Genomic DNA, 21,975 nt, shown 5'->3' on the forward strand with positions numbered 1-21,975 from the left:
CATGCGCCACCACGCCCGGCTAATTTTTTCTATATATTTTTAGTTGTCCAGCTAATTTCTTTCTATTTTTAGTAGAGATGGGGTCTCAGCCTTGCTCAGGCTGGTCTTGAACTCCTGACCTTGAGCGATCCTCCCGCCTTGGCCTCCCAGAGTGCTGGGATTACAGGTGTGAGCCACCACGCCCAGCCAAGAAGGTTTACCTTTTAAATAACTTTCTAGTTTACTTAATATTTTCTACCACATGGTATTCTTAGGATAGAATTTTCATTCCTAAGATTTTTCTCCGTAACTAAAAGAAAATAAAGCAATTCAAACTCAGAATTTTCTGAGACCACTTTCATCCATATGTTGATAAATCTTAATAACTATCAGTAGTAAAACTGCTACAAAATAAAACACCGAAATATAAAACTGTGACTAAAAGAAAGACTTCAAAAGGGCTTTAGACTGGTTAAATAAACATGAAAATATGCTCAATGTTACTAATCACCAGAGAAATGCAAATCAAAACCACAATGAGGTATCACCTTACCCCAGTCAGAATGGCTTTTATTAAAAAGTCCAAAAACAATAGATACTGGCATGGATGGAGAGAGAAAAGAACAATTATACACTGCTGGTGGGACTGCAAATTAGCACAACTTCTATGGAAAACAGTACGGAGATTCCTCAATGGACTAAAAATCAACCTACCATTTGATCCAGCAATTCCACTAGTGGATATTTACCCAAAGAAAAAGAAGTCATTTTATAAAAAGGACACCTGCACTCGAATGTTTACTGCAGCAAAGATCACAAAGATGTGGAACAACCCAAATGCCCATCAATTCATGAGTGGATTAACAAAATGTGGTATACATATACCATGGAATACTACTCAGCCATGAAGAAGGATGACTTAATGCCTTCTGCAGCAATTTGGATGGAACTGGAGATCATTATCCTAAGTGAAGTACCTAAAGAATGGAATAACAAACACCACATGCACTCACTATTAAATTGGAACTAACTGATGAGCACACATGTGCACAGAGGGAAGTAAATCTCAAAGGAAACCAAGCAGGGGGTAGGGGGTGGAGTAGATGGGCGAAAAGCTACCTAACAGGTACAATGAACACGATTCTGGGTAGCAGGCGCACTTTTAACCCTGACTCAAACATTACAAAAGTGATCCATGTAATCAAAAACATTTGTACTCCCATAATACTTTGAAATTTAAAAAAAAGTTTACCTGAAAATGGAGTAATATATGACTATAAAAAAGAGGCAGAAGCTCATATAATATTCTACCATATGTGTTTAGGAAAAGGAAAACAAAAATATACTAGTATTTGCATGTATACACATAAAACACATAGAAAGCTAAACAACAAACTAGTAACCCTGGTTTACGTCCAGCAAGGGGGAACAAGGTGGCTACAGGTAAAAATGCGAGGGGAACTTTCTACTCATAATCTTTTGTACCTTTTCAATTTTTAACCTTGCAAATATAATAACTACTCCAAAAAAATTTTTTTTTAGAATAAAGGCTCCTTTCTACAACTTACTCAGACAGTTTAGTGATGTTATTTTTTTAAGTGTTTAATTTTCTGTGAGTGAGAAAATTCAGTTCCTTAAATCTATTATCTGAAACACAACAATAAGTTGTCCTTTAGGGTGAAAATTTTGAGTTTAGCCAATGATATAGCATAAAAACCCTATTTGGCAAATGGAATTAAGAAAGGAATAAAAACCATTTTCATGTATGTACATATAACCACAGTAACTATAATGTGGTTCTTTTCTGCCACTCAAGAACAAGAAGGGCAGACACATCATACATGAACGTAAAAGGCATCAATACATTACAAAAAAGAACAGACAGCTGGAAGCCAGTCAAGCCTAATGTAGCCACATGCCCAGTGAGGGACAGTGAAGAACCTTTCTTAAATTTTATAGTCTTGCAAAATAAAAAGAATTATGGCCTATTTAACATAGAAACCAATCATCAACTGCTTATGAACTCTTAGAAAAAACATGGTCATTTTATTAAATCTGATATTTTATAAAATTTATTTGAAATAGCTTTCACAGTAACTATTCCCATGAAAGTATAAATTAATGATTATCATCCAGTTAATTATTTTCAATTAACTGGATTTCATTAGTATTAATAAAGCATTCTTATGCTTAAGAAAGAGATCATATCTCCTCTTAAAAAACAGCAAAGTATAGTACTCCCCCATTATCAATGGTTTTGCTTTCCATGGTTTCAGGTCCCTGTAGTCTGAAAATAGTAAATGGAAAATTCCAGAAATAAAAAATTCATAAGTTTTATATTGCACGGTATTCTAAGTAATATGATGAAACCTTGCACTGTCCCACTCCATCCTGCCTGGGATATGGACCATCCCTTTGTCCAGTGTATCCTCACTATACACACTACCCACCCCCACCCCCCATTTCATTCACTGACATCGCCATGGCTCAATGATCCAGGAGTGCCCAAAGCAGATGATCCTCCTTTTGACGAATGGTCAGCAAGTCAGCAGTAGCCTAACACTAAGTCACAATGCCTATGTCACATACCTCACTTCATCTCATCACATAAAGAAGGGTGAGTACAGTACAATAAGATATTTTGAGAGAGAGAGAGAGAGAGAGGGAGGGACAACATTCACGTAAATTTTACAACAACATATTGTTATAATTGTTCTGTTTTATTATACTCATTGTTGTTAATCTCTTACTGTTCCTAATTTATAAATTAAACTCTACCATAGGTATGTATGTATAGGAAAAAACACAGCATTAATATATATAATAGTATATATAGGGTCTGGTACTATCCATGGTTTCTGGCATCCACTGGGGGGTCTTGAAATGTATCTCCTGAAGACAAAGCGGGACTTACTGTACTGGTAATTGTCTTTGCTATTTGTTTTGAAACAGGAGTTGCAAGTATTCATAATATAAAAATAAGAATCTATAAACAATCACAAACCTGTGTGTAAGTGCAGTTCTTCTTTTTACATTTGCCACACGTGAACAAGTCAGTCTGGGTTCCACCAGTCTTGGCCATCTGATGCTCTCTGATGGCTTCTTTGGTCAAGTTTTTCCGCATCTCTTTGAGCTCATCACTGGCCATTTCCTGTTAGGGAGGTGGCAATATCATTCAGTTACAGACACCTTCTATGTATATACTGAATGCTTTTACGCTCAATCGGCCCAACAATAATAGAACCAAAGCAAACTTTTACAGTTTTAAAAGCGTAAAATTAGTATGTTTCCTTGAAGGACTTGTAAAGGTTTAATTCCTTTTAAAATTTCTTCAAACATTTACAAGTTTGCATGTGAAAATTGGATTTAAGTGCTGTTTAAAGGCTATAAACAATGCAAACCTGTAGCAGTGAGTACCTCTGGTTTCCATATTATGGTCTCTAAATACTTTTGCCCTCCCTCCCGGAAAAGAAGCTAGGGACCTTTGGAGGAATGTCTGATTCCAGTTTTGAGGCAAGAAATGCATAGGATATGCCAGGGTCATCTTCTTGTGCCAGAAAACACAAAAGCTACTGAAGACTATTGTGGTTGAGTCAAACAGACAAAGGCCAACATAAAGGAGCTCCTACTGGCCAAAGACAGGACAATTTCTTCAGTCATCAAAATAAATTACTGTAAAGAACCAACCCCACAGGATAAATAGAAGCCACGAGTCCATGATGCTACTTAAGAGAGGGCACACACATGCAAAAGCAGACAAAAGCCTTTCTTCTGCCATCTAGCCCTAAAAAATGAAAACAGAACAAAAGCCACCACTGGCATTAACTAGGGTACCAACTCCTCATTCTAATAACTGGTGACTAAAGGGAAAGAATTATACACATTTGTCTTGCCTTTCCTATTCAAACCAACAGGGTAAGCGACAGCCCCAAGTTTACGAAAGAAAGTACTTTTTTATCAAAGAAATCTAGCTCATAAAATACAAACGAAATGACAGAATGTTAGAAATCACTGTTTTGTAAATCCTGAAATGACCAACTCAGGCCAGGATCATCATCAGATGAACCCACTAGACAAAAGGTCGACTGACAACTTTTACAATGGAGGAATCAGACTGTCACTACCCAAACCCACTGACAAATCTCGGCACCCTAAGAGCAGAGCAGCAGACATTAATGCCTCCTTATGTGATGCAACCAAAGTAAAAAGCACCACTTATGAATTTATGCAGAAAAAAGGTTGAACTTGAATGTAAACAAGCCTACAGAGCTAGCTTACAGTTCACAGACAATAGAGGAGATAGAGAAATTAAATAACATCATGAGGAAGAAACAAATTCATACTGTGGGATACAGAAGAAATGAGCTGGTTTCTTCAAGGGGTCAATGTTATGAAGGAAAAAAAAAACAAGGGGGGGACGGTGTAAGGGGCAGAAGGAACTGCTTATTTTTAAAATAATACAAAAACTTAAAAGAGCAAACTACAGGTAATGTGCAGACTTTGGATCCTAATACAAAGCAAATGTACAATCAGAAAAATATGAATATGAGAGCTGGATGGTGCTATAGTTCCAGCTGCTCAGGAAGTGGAGGTGGGAGGATCACTTGAGACCAGGAGTTCAAGACTAACCTGGGCAACATAGCAAGACCCTGTTTCCACAAAAAAAATTTTCTAAATATTAGCCAGGTGTGGTGGCACACACCTGCAGTCCCAACAACTCGGGAGGTAAAGGTGGCAGGATCATTTGAGCCTAGGAGTTTGAGGCAGTAGTGATTATGATCGTGCCACTGCACTCAGCGTAGGTGACAGAGCAAGACCTTGGCTCTAAAAAAATAATTAATTAATTAATTAAAAACATATATACCAAAATAAACTAGATATTAAATAATACCAGGGAATTATTGGTAGCTTTGTTGGATGTGGTGATGACAGTACAGTTATATAAGAAAAATATCCTATTTTTAAAGACATTTCCCAAGTATGTAGAGGTAAAAGAATATAATGTCTGGGATTTGCTTGAAAATAATTCAGGGGAAAAGAAGGAAAAGAAAAGCGATAGATGAAAAGGGTGACAAATTGTAGAAAATATATGAAGCTTGTGTGATGGATATAATGGATCTCATTACACTAATTTCTCAACTCTGTAAAAACTTTAAATTATTTTAATGAGGTTTTGAAAAGCCAAATTTTACTTTTTTGTTTTTTTTTTTTGAGACAGGGTCTCACTCTATTGTCCAGGCTAGAGTGCACTGGCATCATGATAGCTCACTGCAACCTCAAACTTCTGGGCTAAGCAATCCTCCTGCCTCAGCCTCCCAAGTAGCTGGGACTATAGGTGTGCACTACCACTCCTGGCTAATTTTTCTATTTTTTTGTAGAGACAGGGTCTTGCTCTTGCTCAGGCTGGTCTTGAACTCCTGAGCTCAAGCGATCCTCCCACCTCAGCCTCCCAGAGTGCTAGGATTACAGGCATGAGCCACAGTGCCCGGCCCTAAAAATATTTTTATTAGCTACAAGAATATCTCACTTTATTACACTTTGCAGATATTGCGGTTTTTTTACAAATTGAAAGTTTGTGGCAACCTTGTGTCAAGCAATTCAACTAGCATCATTTTTCCTATAGCACGTGCTCGCTTCATGTCTGTGTCACATTTCGGTAATTCTTACAATATTTCAAACTTTTTCATTATTATTATATATTATGGTGATTTGTGATCAGTGATCTTTGATGTTACTAGTGATTGTTTTGAGGGTGCCACTAACTGTGACCATATAAGACAGTGAACTTAATCGATAAATGTTATGTGTTCTGACCACTTCGTCAATCTGCTGTTCCTCTGCCTCTCTGCCTCTCCCTGGGCCTCCCTATTCTCTCAGACACAATAATATTGACAAAAGGCCAATTAATCACCATACAATGACCTCTAAGTGTTCAAATGCAAGGAAGAGTCACACATCTCACTTTAAATCAAAAGCTACAAATAATTAAGCTTAGTGAGGAAGGCATGTCAAAAACTGAGATAGGCAGAAAGCTAAGGCTCTTGTGCTAACAGTTAGCCAAGTTGTGAATACAAAGGAAAAGTTCTTGAAGGAAGTTAGAAGTGCTACTCCAGTGAAAACACAAATGATAAGAAAGCTAAACCCCCTTATTTCACGTGGAGAAAATTTTAGCTGTCTGGATAGAAGATCTAATCAGCCGCAACACTCCCTTAAGCCAAAGCTTATTTCAGTGCAAGATCCTAACTCTTCCATTCTATGAAGGCTGAGAAAGGTGAGTAGGTAAAGAAAAGTGAGAAGATAGTACAGGTTAGTTCATGAGGTTTAAGAAAGAAGCCATCTCCATAATACACTGCAAAGCATAAACTGAAGCAGCAAATGCTGATATAACAGCTGCAGCAAGTTATCCAGAAGATCTAGCTAAGAGAACTGACACTAAACGACAAATTTTCAATGTAGATGAAACAGCCTTTTATTGGAAAAAGATGCCATCTAGGACTTTCAGAGCTAGAAAACAGTAGTCAATGCCTGGCTTCAAAGCTTCAAAGGATAGGCTGAATCTCCTGTTAGGTGCACTAAGGCAGCTTTAAGTTGAAGCCAATGCTCATTTACAATTCTGAAAATCCTAGGGCCTTCAGATAAATATATTTTGATAAATGTACTCTGGCTGTATAAATGGAACACCAGAGGCTGCATGACAGCTCATTTGTTTATACCATGACTTACTGAATATTTTAAGCTCACTGTTGAGACCAACTGCTCAGAAAAGATTCCTTTCAAAAGATTAATACTCACTGAGAATGTACCTGGTCACCTAATAGCTTTGATGGAGATGTACAAGGAAATTAACATTGTTTTCATGCCTGCTAACATAGTATTCATTCTACAGCCCACGAATCTAGGAATAATTTTGATGTTCAGATCTTATTATTTAAGAAATACATTTTGTATGGCTATAGCTGCCCTAGATTGTGATTCCTCTGATGAATCTGGTACATTTCAAAGTACACTGAAAACCTTCTGGAAAGGATTCACCATTCTAGATGACATTAAGAACATTTGTGATTCATGGGAGGAGGTCAAAATATCCACATGAACAGGAATTTGGAAGAAGTTGATTCCAACCCTCACAGATGATTTTGAGAGGTTCGAGACTTCAGTGGACAAAGAAACTACAGTTGAGGTGGAAATAGCAGGAGAACTAGAATTAGAAATGGAGCCTGAAGATGTGGCTGAATTGCTACAATCTCATGATCACACTTGAATGGATGAGGAGTTGCTTCTTAGCGATGAGCAAAGAGTTTGTCGAGATGAAATCTACTTCTAGTGAAGATATTATGAGCATTGCTGAAACGACAACAAAGGATTTAGAATAGTCCATGAACTTAGTTGATAAAGCAGCAGCAGTTTATGAGAGGATCAACTCCCATTTTGAAAAAAGTTCTACTATAGGTAAAATGTTATTAAATAGCATTGCATACAACAGAGAAATCTCTGGAAGAGTCAACTGATGCAGCAAACTTCACTGTTGTCTTATGTCAAGAAATATCCACAGCCACCCCAACCTTTAGGAACCACCATCCTCATCAGTCAGCAGCCCTCAACATCAAGGCAAGACCTCCCACCAGCAAAAAGATTATACCTCACTTAAGGCTCAGGTTAGCATTTTATAGCAACAGAGTATTTTTTAATTAAGGTATGCGTATTTTTTTTAGATATAACACTATTACACACTTAACAGACTATAGTATAAACATAACTTTAATATGCACTAGGAAACTAAAAATTTGTGTGACTTGCTTAATTATAATATTCACTTTACTTCAGTATGAATCAAATCTGCAGTATTTCCAAGGTATGCCTGTACATAGAAAGCTAAACTCACTCTTGAATGCTAAATAATCAGACTGTAGATACACTACAGCTATTATCTATGAATAGCTATGTCTATAAATAGCAAGCTATGAATTTCATTTTTTCCATCAATCCCTATGTAAATTTAAGAAATAACTGTTATCAATTTTATAGTGTTTAACCAAGAAAAAAGGTTAGCGGTTAAAAAGTCTACTTGCAATTAGAGATTCAACTTTTAGATTCTACATGAATTCATAAAAAGCATAACATTTTTGTTTCTAGACAATGATTTAATGATTACACCCAAAAAGCATGGTGACAGCCAAAGAAGGGGACAGAGCATTGGTGTAATAGAATCAATCACCTGAAGTGCTTAATATATACATGAGAATATATCACTAATAGTGATTTATTATATATGCACTATTTATATAGTACTCTATGATTTAAACAGGCTTTATACTTGACATCATGGAATCACATCACAGAAACTTTATACTCAGCTATACTCACCTCTGCCGTCATTCTAGCAAATAAGTCAGGAGGAATATTCCCACATAGTACATTTTTCCTTAAATTTGGATTCTTTGCATCTTTAAGATTTGATATCCTACTTCGTACTCTATTTTTGTATTTCATGTCTGTATTCCTTATTTCTTGATATATAGGTACTAGGCCATTAAGGAAAAAAGGTAAAATTATAAAGGTAAGACTACTTTTTTTCTATTCTGCCATACTAAGAATATCTGAAATTTCTAAGCAGTTCACAAAACTGTTTCTAATTCAGAATAAGTTAAAAACAAAGCACAGATTCCTTGATATGCAATTGGCAAATAATGATAGTTATTTGCTTATACGCTGCGAATGAGTAATGCTTTTTTCATGTTTAATGCCAGCAGCATGCAAATTCAACAAGGTTTCAAAGAGTAACTTAGGTAACTCGGCATAAGTAAGCCAATTTTTTAAATAAGAGTTTGAGCTTACACAAGCTTTAACTTGCCCAAATCTGAATTCTACTAAAGATCCTAAAAGTCTCTATGGCCACACAGTTTCCTTGTAGCTTCTGAGAAGAGACCATTAGAGATGGTCCTGGGGAGTCGCCTCTTTCCCCAGCTCAGCAAGAAGCTAGTTTAGCGGGTTCTTCTCCACAGAAGAGGCCATAACAGAGGCTGAGCCCTGGAGCAGATTCCCTCCTAATAAGGCCATTTCCTCAGCCAGGACAGTTCCAAGTCACACCATTACCCAAATGTTCCCCTGTCCTCTAGCTGTATGGAGGACCCTTCTCCTGGAGCCCCTTCTGCGGTGCCCGGCACGAGCACACATCCTTCTGGGATAACGAGCTCAGGGATCTGTGTGTGCTCTGAGGTCCCCCCAACCGAGAAATCTTCATATTTACACGTGTGTGTGTTTTCCATGCCCTTTGCACAACTTAAATTCAAATGCTACACCTCCAATCTGCAAGGTGGAAAAATTAAAATGTCATCAGCACTGTGTGCTTTACTTTTGAGTAACAGCAAAAACAAGAGGAATAAAATGATATAGATGCCCCTCCCCTTTCTGAGCAAAACAATACAATCGAGATAGAAACTGAAGAATAAAATTCTGAATTCTATACCAGAAGAAAAAACTACAATTAAGTTAGATTACTTAAAACAATTATGAATATACACACAAAGGATATCTTCTTCAATTTGAGATCCTAACTCTTCTTCATCAGCTCCAATAGCAATGTAGTCATCTAAAAACAGGCATAAAAAATTGTCAAGTTATCATAATAATATTAAAAGAAAATTCAATACAGGGTAATTAAATTGCATTCCTATTTCTTAAACCCCATTTGCCTTACATAAAGAATCCTTTTACTTTCATTAGAATCTGGTCTCTTCACTACCCACTCCATTCCTTTTCTGGGATTCACCTAATATCCATAGTGCTCCTGCATTGATGACTCCTTATCCCTCAGGAATGGGGAAGTAATTGATCTAGCAGGCAATTCCTCATTTCATAACTCCATAAATTCTGGTTGCTCCAGCAGAGAGTAGAGAAAGTTACAGAAAGAACTGTCTTGTCTCCTGTGACTCAGGCTTCAATGCAAAGAAACCATTCATTTCATCTGCCAATCACATATATGGACACACTTAGAAGACTCCTATACGAATATTCAAAAGGATAGAAGGAAATAAACAAAAACAAGGAAGAAAAAAGAAAAAAACATATATAGAGAGACAGTAAGGAAATCAAAGTAGAAAGGGCAGAGTAAGGAGAAAAACAGTTCAAACTAGCTCTGGTTCAGAATAAGAGAACAGAAAAAGGATGGATTTATGTAAGATGATAAATATACCTGCATAAGAAACTTTAAAGCCAGAAGTTTACATGTTAAGACTGTATGCTTTCCAATTAAGTTTCCATATATAAATCAAGACCACTTTTCTACTTCAAAATAGTAGAAAATAGAACTATGAATAAAAACTTACATATTGTGTGTCATACTATTATTTAACAATTCAGTATTGTTAACTCTTGATCTGGAGCAGAGTTAATTAGTTTGCAAATTAAATGTGGGGAAATAAATGATTTGTGAGAAAGAACTTTAAATTACTATGAAATTAGGGGAAACATCCACATATTAGAAGGAATCTATTTCTTAGAATTACATAGTAATATGCAGATGCCCCAGTACTCCTCTCTGCCTTCAGGGACGCCTACCAACAATAGCTTCTCCCTGAGCTAGGCAGCGGTGGGCAGCTATCAACAGGATGACACTTGTATAACAGCAATATGGAGGTGGAGATAGTAATGGTGGTGGTGATCAAAGCACCAAGAAATAAAACAACGTACCCTAAACTTACCTCCTGTTCGAAGAGCTGCAGAAAGCATCTCCCTACACTTTAACCTCACAGAATCAGAAGTGCTTGGTGCCCGAGGAAAAGATGAAACATAAGTATCTCGAGCAATTGTCTCATCCTTTCTGCTGCTTACGTTGCCACTGGAGCTACTAAAATACACAAATACACACACACACCCCAAAAAATAAATCAGGAAAAACCCTCTTAAAGTGACATTATTATCACTCCATAAAAATAAAATTATTTGGCCCAAATACATGAAATAGTATTTCAGTAACTCTTACATGAGAAAAAAAAATTTGACTGTACACAAATTATTAAAAGAAGTTAGAAATTTTTAAATTTCATCAAGGTGAGAGACAAGTCTCACGTTATTTTTAACCAACTAAACACGTGACCTTGACTCTTCCTTTAAACTTTAAACAGTATTTTTAATAGAGAAAATATACATGACAGCTCAATATAATAAGCGAAAAGCAAGAATCTTGGCGTAAGGAGAGGGATGAGGGGATGGGACCAGAGAATGTGACAGCTCTTGACCAAAACTAGAGGGAGGGGAAAAAAATGTTTGAAAAACCTGTTCCAATTAGACAATGAGGTTAAAATGAGACAAACACCCTCTTCAAGATAAAAGTCATGTGTACTGATGTCATGAGAATACAAAAAGGTCTCTTAATTTCTCCCAAGAAACATCAACTCAATATGGACATCAGGACAGTTTAATAATTTTCCAGTCAACCTAATCATTTCCATCATTTCTGATTAACTTCTTCTATTGAATTTTCACCCAAATATGTTCCTTTCGAAACACTCTTCTGACAGGTTTCAATGAAGTCTTATCACATTAAAGATATCTGCCATAACCTTTTCATGGGTTGATTAAATTATTCATCTTCCATAGATCTGGCTTGCTGCATTGTTACTAGGACACACCCCTTGCTTTTTCCCCAAAATATAACTATTAAACTTCACGAACAGGTCACTGGGGCAAGACAGTCATTTGTACCTTCCAAGTTTAGTCAGTCCCTTTCTGAAGCCTCATCTGATTTCTCCCCTGCCCTCCCAAAGCACTGTCTTCATAAGGTTTGTACATGATAACTTTTCATACCTTCTTCCCTACCAGACTGAATTTCTCAAGAGCAAGAATTAGGACTTACTACTCTTTGCATTTTTGTTATGTAGCATAGCATCTGTCAGTGATAAATAAATGAACAAACCAATGATTAAAAAGCCCATTTCTTAAATACTTTTTGCTTTTGCTTCTCTGTGCCTATAGCCAAATGCCTAGCCTAACCATGGGCAATTGCCCAGGTGGACTGACGGAGACTTCCTCACTAGCTTCACTACTTCCGCCCCACATCTTACATTCTGGCATGTCCTTTCTAAGTACTGAAGCGCATTACTTTCTCCTTAAATTTTTAAAATGTAAAACTTTGCTTAGCTACAAGTAACTTAGATCTAACCTTAAATCTTCCTTCAGATTACCCCCCAGAATCGTTTCTCTAATCCTTTTATTTCCATCAGTATGTGTGTGGATGTATGTGTGTGTGTAGATAAATGCCAACCACTTATTTTATCAGACTTCATACACAATGATGTTATGCTTTTTCAGATAAACTCTACATCTAAACTTCAAGTGTCTGAGTACTTAATAAATATACTAAGAACTTACTCTTCCTTTATTATCTATTTAAAATATTTGTCTAGGCTGGGCACAGTGGCTCATGCCTGTAATCCTAGCACTTTAAGAGCCCAAGGTGGGGCTTGAGGGCAAGAGTTCAAGACCAGCCTGAGCAACATAGCAAGACCCTGTCTCTGTAAAAGAAATTCTAAGAAATTAAAATGGAGTGAGGCAGTATGTACTGATAGAAGGCTGAGGTAGGAGGATCGCTTGAACCCGAGTTCTAGGTTACAGTTAGCTATGATCAAGCCACTGCACTCCAGCCTGGGTGACAGAATGAGACCTTGTCTCTTTAAAAAAAAAAAAAAAAAAAAAATCTGTCTATACCGCTAAATTTTCAAGGCACTAAACCGGTGACTCTAGCCAGGTATTGGGACATGTGCCTGTAATTCCAGTGGCTCAGGAGGCTGAGGTGGGATGATAGCTTGAGCCCAAGGGTTTGAAACCAGCCTGGGCAACACGGCAAGACCCCATCTCTTTCATCTCTAAAAAAAAAAAAAGCAACTTTGAATGTAATGCAACTGTAAGCATGTAAACAATTCATAAATTATGGCCTGTACTCTTCAAAAATATCAAGGTCATGAAAGACAAACTGAGGAACTACTCCAGATTAAAGGAAACTAAATAGATAACTAAACGCTGTATGTGATCCTGGATGACAATTTGGAAAAATCTTTTTCCTTTGCAATAGAGGATGTTATGAGGACAACTGCTAAAATATGGATAACATCTGTAGATTAAAAAAAGTATTGTATCAATGTTAATTTCCTAATATTAATAGCCATACTGTGGTTATATGTAAGAAAATGTCCTTGTTCTTAGAAAATATACATTGATGTATTTAGGTATATAAGGGGCATAATGTCTGCAAATCACTTTATTTGGTTCAAAATAAAATTAATTCATGTGTGTATATAAACATACATATGCAAACACACATATAAAAATATAAATGGGACAATTAAGTAACGGGTTTATGGGACTTCTTTGTACTATTCTTGGAGTTTCTAAAAGTCTTAAATTTTCTCAAAATAAAGAGTTAGAAAAAACTGCATAAATTTTATTAACAACTCCTGTTTACCTTTGACTTACCTCTTTCAGTTTCAAGTATAGTTAATACTAATACATAAAATAGCGGCATATGGGATATTACTAAGTATTAATAAAAAATGAGGAATACATGATCAATTTGGGGAAAATATTGAGAAATCAAGTTAAAATAGGTTTACCCTTAATGTCCTAAATACCTCTAAGTCTCCAAGTGGGTTACACAGTAATAAAAAGTTCAGGGGCAGAGCAGAGTTTAGAAGCTGTTGCTCTAAAAGCAGGAGTTCTAAAACTTGAGTGTATCAGAATCACCTGAAAAGCCTGTTAAAAAACAGATTTCTGGGCTCCACCACCAAAATTCCTGATTCAATAGTTACAGGGGAAGGTCTGAGAATCTATATTTTTAACACGTTGTCAGGTTCCCTGCTCTTCCAAGGACCACACTTTGAGTACCATTGCTCTAAATCAATGTCAGCTGTTAAACCACAAGCTTCCCAACAACAGAGGAACTGTTCATATTTAATCCACTACACACATCCTATTATGGTGTCATGTTGGATATTACACAGTTTATGATATGTGAAAGGAAATAATAAATGCAAAGACCTCATAGGCACTGAGGAGCAATTTGAACCCTTCCTTACCAAAGTAATGCTACATTTTAAGTTCTTATGAAAAATAGCTAAATGTGGAAGGGGGAAAAATGCACAAAAAGGATAATGAGAAACAGGGCCAAAATAAATCTAAAAGAAATGTGACAAATAGAGGAAGTAACCATTTGAATCCCTAATCAGTACCTCCATTATCAATTCTATCAGTGCCTATCTCAGCAATCCCTTTCAATTAAACTTGTTAAGTACAACGTAAATAATTTATTTATGCAGTGTCTTCTACCTCTCTTTTAAATTTTCAGGAAATCTTGTTTAAAAAAACCTTAGAATATTTGGCTATATCCATTTACTAGTTCCATTTGAATAGAAAACAGAAAGAGGAGTGCAGATGTGGGATCATAAGATCAGGAAGGAAGTGACGGAGGAGGTAAATATATGGCTTTCAACATAAATAAATTTCCACAAAGTGAAATACCTTTCTTCTCTTGCTTCAGGGCTATTCTGTGATGTGATTGAAGGTTCTTTTTTCTTTTCTTCAGGGTCTTTGTCAGATGATGGCCCATCTAAAAATTTACGAAATCACTAAGTTGTTAGCATTTGTTAAAAATAAAAACTACTGAAATACTGCATGGTGACAGGCTATTTATGCAATCCCCCCCTAAAAAGAACTAAAATCTAAATGAGTTTACATAAGCTATTCTATTAGTATAGGCATATATACTTGAGTATTTTTCACAATGCATGTTGAGTCAACACTCTCAAATAAATTCTCTCATTTGGTGGGAGTTATAAATTCATATGCCAATGGGAACCTTTTAGGGAAGTATACAGAAAAAGAGAAGGAAAGAATATGGAAATATCAACACTGTCACTTTAAAAATAAAGCACATTAGGCTGGTGTGGTGGCAGGCCTGCAGTCTCCGCTACTCAGCGACCTGGGAGGCTGAAGCAGGATAGGATCACTTCCGCCCGGAGTTTGAGGCTGCATTGAGCGAGCTATAATCCTGTGCCACTGCACTCCTGTCTGGGCGATAAAGGGAGACCTCATCTCTTAAAAAATAAGAAAATGGGAGCACAAAGTATAAATAGCAATATTTTTAAAATAATTTTTCATGAAGTCAAAAAATTTAAGGTAGTACCCAAAATATAAATAAGTATTTCCAGAAAAGTAAACAAAGAACAATTCCATGGAAAATATCTCAAGATTAGTAAGACCTACCCAGCACCTTCTCTATCTTAAATGATCTGTAAAGTATTAGAATAGAGAGTGCATAAGCTTTAAGACTTAAAGAGGTAAGCAATTAGATATTGTGAAATAATGTCCATAAAATAGGATGAGTCAATGCAGTATTTTAGTACCGGCAAGAAACATTCATGTTTAAATCAATCAAAACCACCTTGAAGCTAGGTTCAGAAAATGTTTGAGTCTACTGTATAAAAAGTACACCACCTTATCTACATTTTGCTTCCTACCTAAGTAATAAGGGCTGCATAAACAATTCTTTCAATTCTTCACATCTCTCTGTATAGAATATAGAACAACATATATTCAACTGGATAACGGGATCACCAAGGGAGCTTTTAAACATATCTTCATGTCAAGCTCCAATCCAGATCCATTCAATCCAAATCTCTGGCAATGAGGCACAAGCATGATCATTTTTTAAAGTTCCCCAGACAACTCTAATATGCCATCTGGATAAGAATCACTGATACAGAACGATACAAATCACAATTGTAGAACTTATCTTGTAAAGCTGAGGTCTATCAAACCTAAAATACAATTCAAGGCCTCTACGGTATAACATGAGTGTATGCTTTAGTTTTCACATACTAATTTCATTGCTCCCTGTTATTCTCTATAATTCACCTTTACGGCCTCAAAACCTAAAGATGCTATACAGTTATTGTGAGGTAGAAAACAAAGATCAATAATGACATATGGCAAGGACTAAGAAATAGTCCAAAAGTAACAGGGTAGAAAGCATTTCAAAGGGAAAGGTGATATAACAATGAAATACAACCTACCAAGGATCCAATGCTGCTGAAGGGGCAGTAAAACTGATCTCACACACTGCTCTAGCATAGTGGATTAGTGTAATCCTTTTGGAAAGCAGAGCAGGAAGACGCACAACATCCTTAAAAACATTCCTACTATCTGATACAGTGTTGTGGGTCATACAGCACAGCCAGCAAGAAGGAAGTGCTCCCGCTCCGGACTCTGACTGTCTACAATCAGATCCCAGCTCGGCTAGTCACTACCAATCCAACTGTATGCAAAGGTACATAACCGCTCTGAGCCCCAGATTCCTCAACACAAAATGGGGATTGTAACAGTGTCTACCACATCAAATTGTTGCGAAGATTAAATGCATTAATATAGGTCAATGCTTGACACATTTTAAGTACTCAAAAATGTGCTACCTAATGGCAGTAGTAGTAAATCTTCGAGAAATCTGGCTAACAATCTAAAGAAAAATTTTAGGCAGACAGATATTCAAGACATTAAATACCCATAAAGTTAAAAACAACAATAACAAATCTAACAATATGCAAGTGATTTACTAAAATATGGTACAGTCACTGAATGGATTATTCTGAAGCTAATAAAAATTAGAGTTATGATGAAAAATACAAAATACTTTCATCAAAAAAGATAATATAAATAAGTATACATACAGCATAAGTAAAATTATAGTTGAAGCAAAATCTATGCATTGGTGAAAAAAGAAATACAGTAAGATATTAGCTGATGGTTGTATTCAGAGATAGACCTAAGGATGATTTTCCCCCAAGTCCCCAAATTCTATTTACTGCACATACAAATCTTTTAACAAAGTTTTAGAACTTAAACTGAAATTAGATACCTTCAATAAGTATAAAAGAGTAAAATTATTTAAATTTAAGAGTAAATGAGCATAACTGCAAAGTCTACTCTTTTCTACCACAAAATGTAAACCATCTTTCCAGAAAAAAAAATTAATGGTTTTGAATCAACTTTCAGTGACTAATTTTAATTACTTTAACATATGGAATTAGGTTTAAAATTTAAATGAACTGTAAACCCAGAGTTGCCATTTATCTTTAAAGATAAGACATTTAAAGAAATTTTTTATTCTGAAACAATTTCAAACTTGCACAATATAAAAAGTACAAAGAACTGCCATATATGTTTTACTAGATTCCCCAATTATTAACATTTTGGCACATTTGCTTTCTCATTCATTCCTTCATTTTCTGTATATTCCTTCATATACAGACATGCAAGTATACACACACATATGCAGATGCGCAGACATATTTCTTTTGAACCATTTGAAAATAAATAGCAGACACTATGCTCTTTTATCCCTAAATACTTCACTGTGGGCTTCCTACGAATAAAGATATTCATTTATATAACCAAGCAAATAATGATTAAATTTAACAATGTATAATATTATTAACTAATCTGCAGACCTAATAAAATTGGCAATTCTGCCAATTGCCCCAATAATGATCTTTTTATAATTTTTTTTCTTGTCCAGAATGCAATATAGGATGATGTATTATTATATTTCACTTCCTTAAGACTAGGAAGTGAAAATTCTATAGCTGTACAACTTTTAGCTCCCAGCTTCCAACTTCTTTTAAGTAATGGGTTTTTTGTTGTTGTTACTGTTGTCTTTGAAATTTTAAAAGGTTCACTTTTCCTGTTTTCCCTTCCATATAAGGTAATAGCTATTTAGAGAAATGGCTGATTCCATGGCTGGGGCAGAGAAGACAGATGAACCCCATACATCTTGTGGTGCCAGAATATAAGAAAGTGATCAAAAAGCTGAAAAGAGTTTGTCAAAAGGACACAGGAGCCAGTTTGAAGGGGTGCCCACTGGCCAAATCTCAAACAAGGAAAATATCAAAATAAATCTGAATAGTAATGGATTACAATCCATCATATAGACTAGAAATCCACAAGTCCACACTAATAATAGATAAATAGCTGGGAGTAAAAGGAGGGTTCCTTGTTACAGTAGAATGATGATGTGTAAATATTAAAGTGGAAGAGTCAGAAAATCTCAATTTTGCAATCATCACGGTGGGCACTCGGTAAGAATCAATGGATACTAAACTGGGAGGAGAGAGAGAAGATCTGATAAAGCCCAAGACAGTTTCAGGGTCTTCAAGTGTCTCCCACAGAATGGTATTAGTTATAGGAGGAAAAATATAAACTATATAGTGTACACACTTATACTGGATTCTCAAAATTACTATCATCAATGCTTCTGGATATAATACACTGAAAAGCATGCTTATGTAGTATTCCAATTGTGGATGTACAACCTGAACCAATCATGAGAAAACAGAAAATCAACCTCAAATAAGGAAGATGCTATTAAAAATAATAGGGAAGCCAGGCGCAGTGGCTCACGTCTGTAATCCCAGCACTTTGGGAGGCTGAGGAAGGAGGATCGCTTGAGCCCAGGAATTCAAGGCCAGCCTAGGCAAAATAGTGAGATCCCCATCTCTAAAAACAAAACAAAACAAACAACAAAGACAAAAAAAAACCCAGATGGTGAATAAACTTGCTTCAAGTATATAACTGAAAAATTTGAAGTTTTGACTTGAATATATTTCCTAGTTTAATTTTAAACCAAAATCCAATTCTACTTTGTATTCATTATATCCAGTCATTTTCTGTATGTTGTATAACATATCCAAGTTCTATTTCCTGAGACCAAAAAATATGCTAACCTTTGATTTTTAAGCCCATTATCAATTTGATAAAAATTTGATTTGCATGAACATCAATATTTTTAAAATACCACATTAGTGTTTACGTGAATCCATATATATGATAAAATTGCTTGGAACCATACATGCCCACAAACATAAACTAGCGCATGTAAAAACCAAAATCTGCATAAAGTCTATAGAATGCACCAATGTCAATTTCCTGGTTGGGACAGCGTATACTACGAGTTATGTAATGTTACCACTGGAGGAAGCTGGATGAAGGGTACATGAGACCTTTCTGCACTATTGTTTATCAACAAAAAACTAACAACCCCAAAATAAGATTTAGAAAAAGGGAATTCATATCTGTTGGGCTAGGACCCTATGGACAAGGATAGAGTAAATTTCCTAGAGAGGCGATAACTAACAGGGAAAGATCACAGATCAAATAAAAAGAAGAAATGAAATCATGAAGCCAAATAAACAGGTGCGTATTAAAATGAGATAGGAAATTTCTGCCTTAGAGAAAAACAAAGGGGAAAGGGCGCTTGTATTCTTCAAAATGTCAATATCACAAGAGACAAAGAAAGGCTTAAGAATTATTCCATATTAGGAAACTAGATACGTGACACTGAACTGGATCTTGTTCTGGAGGAGAAAAAATAAAAAACGCTATAAAGGACATTATTGGGACAACTGACAAAACTGGAACATGGATTACAGATTAAAGTATAATACTATGTCAATGTTAAATTTCCTAAATTGCCTATACTATGTATGGTTCCATAAGAAAATAAGCTTCTTCTAAGGAAAAAACAGTTAAGTATTAAAGGGTAAAAAAGCATGATATATTCAACTTATTTTCAGATGGTTCGAAAAAAACAATTTGTGTGTATTTATGTGTACATATAAAGAGAGAGAGAGAATAGGATAAAATAAATATGGCAAATGTTAAAAACTGATGATCTGGATAAAGGATAACAGAGTTCTTTTTATTATTCTTGCAAGTTTTCTGGAAGTTAAAAAATTATTTCAAAAACCATTTCAAAAATTATGCACATTTTCCCTGGGAGAAAATTCTTCTTACTTAAAGAAGTTTATCCAGTTCTAAGTGTCAAAAGTTAAGAAAGCTAAATCTGACTAGGCTAAAAAGCAAAACTCTAAAGAAGGTCAAACTAATCCCTCTCACCTTTATTATGAGGCATTGATTCCAATACATCTATATTCATAGAGAAAAAAATGCAACCACCAACTGTTTAAATAAACCAGAACATCATAAATATATGTAAGAGAAGATCAATTATACCTAATAACTTTTTCCAGGATTTGATGAGAGACTTTGCTAAAGATGTAACTTCTTCATCTGTACTCTGCTTACGAATAGCATTAACTGACATTCCAATTCTTGTGGACTGCAAGGCAACAAAAAAAATTATATACACCAATCTTATTTTAAACAACTTAGTATGTCACCCACATTTTCCTCTTTCCAAGATTCCTGTTTCCATTTTAGAATTTAAAAACTTCAATTATTTGAATTCTTGTAATCGCAAACTATATTCTTAAGATATATACATCTTCAGATCAAGCATCTTCATCAATGTTCTTATCACTGAGATCTACAAGCATACAATTTGCTACTGTAATAACGCTGGTTAACTAGAGAAATGAAATCAGTCTTTCTACAAGGGAGAAGTGAGGATAAAATATAAAATGTTGCACTTGTGTATATAAAAGGTAGGCTGAAGCAATCATGGCTAATTTTAATATATACACTTCTTTGTTTCTATACAATCTTCTACATACACTACACAGAGCCCCAGCCACAACTGATGATGAGGATATCCAAACAAAAACTACACTTACAGGGGTTTAAAAGTCTTTTTTGGGGCCTGTAATCGGCATGTAATCATAGATATTTAAAGGGACTTCAAAGAATATAGATAAAATTTAACATGTGATAATACCATGTGCCCAGGATTATGCTCAGAGCATCCATTAATATTCCTGACAATCTTTAAAGTTGACATCATTATCCCTATTTTTTAAAGATGAAGACATTGGAAGTACCAACAAATAACTTGCCCAGCATTCCACCATTACTAATTGGCAAAGCTGGGGATTTAATCCAGGTCTGTCCATTTCTGAAGTCCATATTCTTTCCAGCACATCAATGGTTTTCTAACTATGCTCCAAGAACACAAAAGCTATGACAGTCCAATTATAGGTGATAAATAAAAAATGGTAAATTATTTAGTAAATTTAGGTTGTTAGTAGATAATCTTTCAAAATCTATTGTCTATGGAAGAAAAAAATAACAAAAGGAATTCTTAGTGGTAGAAAAAAAAGAAGAGAATGCCTACTGTAAGCTTTATGGCAGAAAGATAAAGGGTGATTAAGATTTCCTTCTAAATCATTCAACCCTCTCAACAAAAAGACAGATTCGGGACATAGGTTTTGTTCAAGAATTTAGAATATGTGCTTGGGTGGAGTGTCCTATGTTACATCTCTCGGAAAGCTGAGCAAAGCAGATAAGGCTCGACAGCAGGAAGATAAAGGGGATCCCACAATGCTGACGCCCCAAAGTCATTTGGGGCTAACGAGTCAAGTTATCTCCAAAAAAGCCTATTTTTTGAATGAGTGGAGGCAATTACTTGAGTTACTAATGTAGTTCTGAAGCTTAGAATTGACACAAATCACAGGGGAAAAAACGGTGTTTTAGTAGGGATTTGCAGGTAAGCAAAGGTCTAAGGAGAAGATGAATAAATTGTGTGCTGCTGGGTGACTATTTTTTAATGACCAAAGGATATTTTGATTACTAAAAAGTAAATGACTGTCCCACTTAGCAAAAAACAAAACCCACACTGAGAATACAGTTATCTGTAATAAACATGCTAAGGAAGAGATTGTCTAGTCAAAATAAGAAGAAATGAGGCTGCTGAGGTAAAATGAAAAACAAAGATTTGAGGCAGGTTTTTTTTTCGCCTTTAGGGGAGTATCATGGGAAAAATGGGAAAAAGACAGAAGAAATGATTATGAAGCTATTTACTTGTATAACCAAGTCTGAATTTGCCTCTAACAATTCCCTAGGGATTTTTCCAAAACCTGGTAGGCTAAGATGTACAAGACGTAATTCTTGGGCTATAAAAAAGTGTTTTTGTGCTTAAATTACATTAGGAATTGTGGCGTTAAACAGCTTTCTCGACTACAGGACTAATGAAAAGTTTTCAAGACAAAGTATACTTGC

The 21,975-nt window shown here is 35.6% G+C and overlaps 1 protein-coding gene across 2 annotated transcripts in view; it reads right to left on the bottom strand.

Moving 5' to 3' along the window:
• The window catches only part of TCEA1 (transcription elongation factor A (SII), 1), a 42,435-nt gene that overhangs the window by 6,100 nt on the left and 14,360 nt on the right, over window positions 1-21,975 (bottom strand). For both annotated transcript variants that reach the window (XM_012661452.1, XM_012661453.1), the window contains exons 3-8: window positions 20,035-20,140; window positions 14,491-14,578; window positions 10,680-10,825; window positions 9,512-9,568; window positions 8,344-8,498; window positions 2,984-3,130 (exon numbers count right to left, since the gene is read on the bottom strand). In XM_012661452.1, coding sequence (XP_012516906.1) covers window positions 2,984-3,130; window positions 8,344-8,498; window positions 9,512-9,568; window positions 10,680-10,825; window positions 14,491-14,578; window positions 20,035-20,140 — 699 coding nt within the window. The remainder of the gene's footprint in view (window positions 1-2,983; window positions 3,131-8,343; window positions 8,499-9,511; window positions 9,569-10,679; window positions 10,826-14,490; window positions 14,579-20,034; window positions 20,141-21,975) is intronic.

The sequence above is a fragment of the Propithecus coquereli genome, unplaced genomic scaffold, assembly GCF_000956105.1.
Source record: "Propithecus coquereli isolate 6110/MARCELLA unplaced genomic scaffold, Pcoq_1.0 Scaffold71, whole genome shotgun sequence".
NCBI lineage: Eukaryota > Metazoa > Chordata > Mammalia > Primates > Indriidae > Propithecus > Propithecus coquereli.